The sequence below is a fragment of the Saccostrea cucullata genome, unplaced genomic scaffold, assembly GCF_032062105.1.
Source record: "Saccostrea cucullata isolate Sc308-1 unplaced genomic scaffold, CSIRO_AGI_Scuc_v1 ctg543, whole genome shotgun sequence".
In the NCBI taxonomy this organism is placed as follows: domain Eukaryota; kingdom Metazoa; phylum Mollusca; class Bivalvia; order Ostreida; family Ostreidae; genus Saccostrea; species Saccostrea cuccullata.
The window spans coordinates 105,027-112,363 of NW_026927880.1; the positions used below are offsets into that span (position 1 = coordinate 105,027).

Genomic DNA, 7,337 nt, shown 5'->3' on the forward strand with positions numbered 1-7,337 from the left:
TTTCCAAAGGTATTTTGTGCATTTTAACGGTTTATATTAAACACCCCCTTTTTCTATCTCTTGTCTAAAACAATTTTTGAAATATCGGTATGTTATTTGAGTGAATAAAGATATAATACCTTGGGTGATGTAAATTACTTATTCTCCAGAAATAAAAATGAGCGTTAAATAAGTGTACTTTGTTCCGTTTTTAAAGAATTTTTTTTTCATTTCAGGCATTACAATATAAATAGGACCAAGCTACCATTGTAAGACCAAAGCTGTAAGATTTTTTAAGGTTTTGAACACATAGAAATTTGTTTCTAAAAGAGGAAGTCAGGATGTATTTAATTGACATTAGCTGGCTAACGATAAAAATAATTTATTTTAAATCGATATCTTGAACATTATTTGATAAAGTCAATAACCATATACAAAACATATTCTCCTTCTAACGTAGCCCTTTCTTGTATCAAACATTTCCAATTAATGATATCAAGAACTTCATTATCAGTTGTATAGAAATGGGTGTTGAATAAGATATGGACATGAAAGTAAAGAAAGGTTAAAACATGATTTATTCATTCATTAGTCTTCTTTTGCGTCTCCCTTAAATAATTGAATTCCTCCTTTTTCTTTCTTGTGAAATTGACGATGTTATTAAATATAGCTGACCTTTTTGTCTTCCTGTTTTACAAAAAACATAAATGGTCTAAGCAGCCCGGTTTAAGGGGGGATGCCATATTCTTTTTCTTTATTTTTTTTCAATCTACAAGAAATCCTTGCTGAAATAGCTTGAAACTTTTATGTGTCGTTCCATATGACCACATTTCTAAGGTCAATATAACTGATCATTTTGATATTGAAAACGGGAACGCAACGTAGCTCCCTGAATCATAGAATCAAATCAATATGTACATGTAAACGTGTTGTTAAGATTTTTTTTTCAAATATGGCAGTGGTAAATCTCTTGTCCAGTACATGTATTTGAAGCCGCCCACCCCTCTTTACTGTCCTGTAGGTAACACTGAAACCATAAACTTCATAACTACAGTGTATATTTGAAAAACCACAATTCAAAACAGTTTTTAAAAGTAGTCTTTACATTTTAAAGGGTATGTTTCAAATTATTTCAGTAAGTTTAACTTTAAAGCAGCAGTTTCAGTCATTTTTCTTGTAAGTGTTCTAAGAACTTAGAAGAAAGCCAGTTTTTCTTCAATTAAAAATTAATGCTTGTATCACAAGCCACACGTGATTATTTGTAAAAATATTGACATGAATCAGTTTTACATCAATAGAAAATATAACAATAGGAAATTTAAAGGTATATTAAGGCAACATCGCATTGACAGACAACGCTTTCTATAATCGGTTCTGGAGGAGAGTGTTTTAAATACATTCTTTGGTCTACATTTTCATGCTTACTAATAACAAACTTCCCTTTGGGTTTTGAAAAAAGGATACAGTTGCTTAAAGTTGGGTTTCTTGAAAAGAAAAAAGATGACATTTACTAATATATAATAATTTGTGAAATGGAGACGGATTGGATACTTATTTATTTTGTTAATTTGGTGTGTGTTTCAGCCGTCTTCAAAGGTCAGTTATTTCTTAATTTAACCATTTCACTGTTGAGTAATGTCGAGAGTACCTTAAAATTTTGATACTATATTTTACCATAATAACAGAAAGATTGAAAAACTATCTTGAGTAATTTTTTCTAATTAACTTATACACTTTTTTGTTTCTAAACTTAATTTTCATTTCTGTTCAGAGAACTTTTTACCACAGAGAAGGTAGATAACATTTTTACACAATTACACTGTCATTTTATTTTACATAGAGTTAGCTACAGAAAGTCTGTTAACTATTTTAGAATACATATAATTATGTGTTATTATCATGATAATTTTTTATTTTCTTAAAGAAAAGTGGAGGAATCTTTTATACTGGATTCTCCACCCAAAAAATCCTAATCCTGTCAATGTCCAGCTTTAAAAATTTGGCTCAGGGATATAAGGATAAAACATGAGATCGAATAACTCTCAATGAAAATTATTTTCAAAAAAAATAAAAAAAAAATGGTTGTAACAATTGTTCCTAATTTAATTTACAACAATAGCAATTGTACTTTTTACGGTGTCAAAACTTGCTTTAAAGTCATTTAGAGTAATAGGGGTGTAAAGGATTGTGGTATTGTGTAAAAGTGGACCAAGTCAAGTATATTGAAACAAATAATTTCTAATGTATTCTATTCATAAACGTTAAATCAATGAGTGCAACTACATGAATTAGCTTTTGGCAAGCAAAGTTGCATGTGCATGCATTTTGAAAGTGTATGCACCCAGTATCACTTTCTTATCCCGATTAAAAGGCATTTCTTAATTTAGATTCTTGTTTAAAAATCAAATTGTATTTAGTATATTATTTGCATGCGTCGTTCTTATCAGGTATTTATTAATCAATTTTTCATGGACTTTTTTTATTCGATGCATATTAATGAATGCAAGAACATAAATAAATGAACATTGGCATAAATGCAACTTTCCCTTCTCTTGAATGTAATCTTTTGAAACTTCGTTTTTAAAAGACACAATCCACTCTTGGTTCAAATTTTGCTCACAAAAAGTTATAGACAAGACAATAATGTTATAGATATATAGTCCATCTGCTCATAACTATGTGCAGCATTTATGGTTTAACCTTATTCAATTACAAAGTCATAAAGAATGCGTGTTGAAGACTAAGATCGCTGCACGGCACTGACCTTGTCTGTCTCAGGTTAATGATAATATTCATTGCTCAGTAATGAGCTCTCATCTTTTTTCGAAAAAAGCTACGAAAAAGGTTAAATATGCGGACAGACAAAAGACACATGAAACTCGCTATAACTTTTCCAAATTTTAATGCTAGTGTTTTCAATATCTCCCTTTTATAAGGTTTTTTAATAATTTATATAACGATCTAGTTTGATACGACCATTAGGGGCTTAAGAAAGGTAGTATGTATGACCATTTATCTTTAATAACAAAAAATACAAAAATGTTACATGACAATGTACCTTCAAAACAAACTCTTGAAAGCCTAACAAATTATTTCATGCAAATTTCAAAATATTTATCCATTGCATTATATGTAATATCCCCGACTCGGGCAACAACTAATTTTAGTTTCAACTAACATATACGCCCTGAATTCAAGTACAGATACTTAATGACTCATTTGTGATGGTCTAAATATCTGTTTTTGATACTACATTTATGAAATGAAATTTTAAAAAAAACCCAGAAGATTGCATTCTACAAATGCTGACAAGAAATTTAAAACTTTGCTACATCAACTTATTTGTCAGTAGTTTCAGTTTAAAAGGGCACAGAGCATCTTCTTTCGTAAGGACTCATCAGAGAGATATAAACATAAATTTGGAAGTAGATGAAAATAAGGTGAAGTGGTCTCATTTGTCATTTAGTGTAGTTGTTAGTTGGCAAATTATTTACAGATAATTTTTTTACCAGATGTGGTGTATATAATGGACAAATCTGGGAGTGTGAAGGAGACAGACTTTGATGAATCCGTGGACTTTGTGTACAACGTCACAGAGTACTTAGCAATCGGTTCATCCGACATGCAAGTCAGCATAGTGGTGTTTTCCTCTTCTTATACAGAGGAATTTGATCTTAATGATCATACAACAAAATCAGATCTACTGAATGCCATAAAGAACTTACGTGGCACAAGTACCACAGGGAGAACCTATACTTATGACGCAATTGATTACGTCAGGGAATATTCATTCACGTCTGCAAAAGGAGGAAGAACCGGAGCCAATAGAACGGTTGTGATTTTAACAGATGGACTGTCTAATAATGGAACTCGAACAATAACAGCTGCAGAAAACCTTCGGACGGAAGTTGGAGCAGAGGTGTTCGCGATAGGAATAGGATCGACAGTGTCCAAGTCAAATGAAGAATTGAAGGGAATTGCCAACGATCCTGATTCTTATTATGTCCATTATATTGATACCTTCGTCTACCTGTGTAACCTGGTTCCAGCTTTGGTTCCAAAACTCGGTATGTCAATTCATGACTCTTATTACCTGTTAATTCAAAAATAACATTGACTTTTGAAAATAAGAAGATTATGGAATTTGAATCCCACGGATATTGGATGAAGAGAAATAAGAGTTAAAAGTTTTAATTTTCAAATAACTTTCAGGAACTTAACTTTGTAGCAGTAAAGCTGACTTTGATTTTGTTTAAATTTCAGATAGTACTGTGACCCCTACATTACTCGCTGATTGTCCTACCCCACCAACCACAACCCCTGATCCTTCCATCACAACAACAGTACAAACTACTGTTACATCTACAACATCAACTACAACATCAACTACAGCAATAGCTGATACAACAAGTACGACAACAATTGCTGATACATCAGGTACGACAACAGTCACTGATACAACAACAGAAAGAGATACCACATTAACAACAATAACAACAGAAACAGCTACACAAACAACAATACAGACACAAAATACAGGTATAAGAACTCACAAGAATGTTTAAGGTTTAAACAAAATCTGGATTAAAGTTTGTCAGCATAAGGGAGCTTCCAATGTATTTTTGACGAAAACGAGTCAAATGCATGATTTGTATTTTCAATAATCGTTCTTTCCTACCTTACTGTTTCCCAGGTAATAGTGCAGCCTCCTCCTCTTCTGGAAGTGGGTCATCAAGTAAGTGAGCATTCTGGAAGAAACAATGATATATTTGACACAAAATTATAGCAATAATGACCATGGACTCTCATTTTTAGGTAACACGGCGGCCATTGCAGCAGGTGCTGTGTTGGGAACACTGGCAGCTGCAGCTACTGTTTTTGCCACAGCCAGTCTTCTACGTCGTTGGTAAGATCTCTTAGACCAGTTTACAGTTACACAGTTATACTACAGAAAACCGTCTTATTAATTCGTAGAGAATCGACTATTTCTGTTTGAAAAAATGTTTATACATATGCAGCTAATTACATATATGCCGCAAAAATTCAATATTATTTCATATTATAGTAACAAAGAGGATTTTCCTCATAAAGTGGAAGTAAAATTACCACTTTGATTTTTAGGCATCTATCAGTGAAGGAAGACCCAGTGGTCCTAGCTGCAGTCGGCCAGTACCAGCAAGCACCTATAGGACCCTCCAAGTCTAAGTTTAATATTGCATAATATCCTGTACAAAGGCATAAAAATAGTGTACAAGGCAAAGTGGTGCTTGATTTTAGAAGTCAAATTGGCTTTGAACTTGTTATCAACAGATGCAAAAAATCTTTACGCAATGTATATATTTCAAGTATTTCTTTTTATATGACATATGTTTGTATATTTTTCAAGTATAATAAATCTGTTTAACAAATGCTGATCGAACTAAAAGTCATAGTAGATGTGAATATGTCAACCATGTAGTATGCAAGAATATATGCTTCTCCATAGATTTCATTTAGTCAGCCTGTAAAACATCGAATGGAGTTTGTCTGAGGTTCAATTCAAATGTTGAAAGTTCCATCAATGTATTCCCTTACCAAAGTAAAATTATTGCGGCAATATTGCTGCTATATTGCGGCAACACTGCAGCAACACATTTTTGTCACCAGAAACAAGCTTTTTGGGTTAGTGAAATATCACCGCTAGCGGCAACAACTTCTGGGGACATTCTGGCTATACTGCCAGAAAAAAAAAACCTTTCTGGCAGTATTGCCAGAATGTTGCCAGAAGATCTAGGATTACCCATTAGGCATTTGTGAGCATGCTCAGTCATTTACTTCCTCTTTTTAAATAAAATGGTGGGAATTCAAAGGCAAGCATGTTTTCCTTCATTATTGAATGGTATCAAGTTAATTCGAGTTGATAATTGTGTACAATAGGATTAGACATGTAGACTAGTAAGACTGAATAATGTGGAATAGCCGGAAAAAAAGAATTTCAGCAGTTTCCATGGCATGGCCTTTTGAAAGAATTATAGGAATGTCCTTCTCTGGTATATAATTATCAGACTTGGTAAGTCAAAACCATATTCTTTTTTAGATGAATGATTCTATGGAGATAAAATAGGAAAAATTATATGTATTTCAACTATTGATTGTGATGCATGTATACTATACTTGTATGTCTAATATATATCATACCATTGTTGCAGGAAAAGATGAATGCATTTTTATCAATTAAATTCATGAATATATATAATTAATTTATTGCATAAATATGAATATCTGCAAGAAAATAATGATTCTATATATATGTTGGAAATTACAAACAAGCTATATATTATACATTATACTGATTGGCATTGGGGAATATGTGATGGGCAGCTAATTAAGGTTATTTGAAAAATAATGCAGAGTTGCTGGACATTTTCACAGTGGCATATGCATATTTTTTATGTACACATTTTTTTATGTGCAAGGATTGATAGATTGGGGGTGCATATTGTTTTTGTCCTGTCTGTTTGTAAACTTTAACCTTCGCCATAAGTGATAACTTTTGAACCAATGAAAGATAGAGACTTCATATTTGGTATGCATAGTTCACTTATTAAGTCCTTTCAAATGACACCAAGGTCAATGACCTTGTGACCTTGACTGTGACCTAGATGCTAAAAATAGTTTTTTTTATTGAATATTCACCATAATTTAAAAACCATGAGAAATAGAGACTATATATTTAGTATGCAAACTCAACTAATTTAGGTCTTTAAAATGACACCAAGGTCTTTGACAAATAACCTTGGCTGTGACCCATATGCTTAAAATAGATTTTTTGATCCTTCGACATACCGGGGTAACTTTTGAACCATGAAAGATGACAACCTCATATTTGGTATACATTCTCCACTAATTGTGCTCTTTCAAATGACACCAAGGTCAATGACCTTGTGACCTCTGCTGTGATCTTAATGAATTTATATGCTAAAAATAGCCTTTTTAACCCTCCACCATAAATTTTGAACCATACCGGGTAAGAGATAGAGACTTCATATTTAGTATGCATATTTCACTAATTAAGTTCTTTCAAATGACACCAAGATCAATGACCTTATGACTTTGACTGTGACCTATATATGATAAAAATGGGTTTTCAAACTTTGTTGCTGCTTGGGGCATAGTGTTTCAAAAACACATCTTTTTTCAACAAAATTTTTCTATCTTTTCAAAGAATAGCATATTAAGCTTAAGTAGCTATTTCTTACTGACTCTGTAGCTTATCATGCTATTGATTTTTATGTTCCTCATCACAGTTTGTTAATTGCTAGATTGATAGATCATTATTTCTATTAAATACCAATTTATATAGGTATATAGTACTGCAG

The 7,337-nt window shown here is 32.2% G+C and overlaps 1 protein-coding gene across 2 annotated transcripts; it reads left to right on the top strand.

Annotated features, from left to right (window-relative positions):
* The first annotated feature begins 936 nt into the window (after positions 1-936).
* Positions 937-5,494, top strand: LOC134275758 (collagen alpha-1(XIV) chain-like). 2 transcript variants are annotated; one of them, XM_062758048.1, is made up of 6 exons: positions 937-1,575; positions 3,492-4,046; positions 4,243-4,416; positions 4,673-4,714; positions 4,795-4,885; positions 5,101-5,494. In XM_062758048.1, the coding sequence occupies exons 1-6, from the start codon at positions 1,512-1,514 to the stop codon at positions 5,198-5,200; spliced, it is 1,026 nt and encodes a 341-aa protein (XP_062614032.1). In that variant the 5' UTR covers positions 937-1,511; the 3' UTR covers positions 5,201-5,494. The 2 variants fall into 2 exon arrangements, with proteins under 2 accessions (XP_062614032.1, XP_062614031.1); XM_062758047.1 differs by having other exon boundaries at positions 946-1,575; positions 4,243-4,518.
* The last annotated feature ends 1,843 nt before the right edge of the window (positions 5,495-7,337 follow it).

Excerpts from the sequence above, each read along its gene's own strand:
- LOC134275758 (XM_062758047.1), top strand. The coding sequence starts at position 1,512 with ATGGAGACGGATTGGATACTTATTTATTTTGTTAATTTGGTGTGTGTT. Across the intron at positions 4,047-4,242 it reads AGCTTTGGTTCCAAAACTCG|ATAGTACTGTGACCCCTACA; the intron begins GTATGTCAATTC and ends TTTAAATTTCAG. Across the intron at positions 4,519-4,672 it reads AATACAGACACAAAATACAG|GTAATAGTGCAGCCTCCTCC; the intron begins GTATAAGAACTC and ends ACTGTTTCCCAG.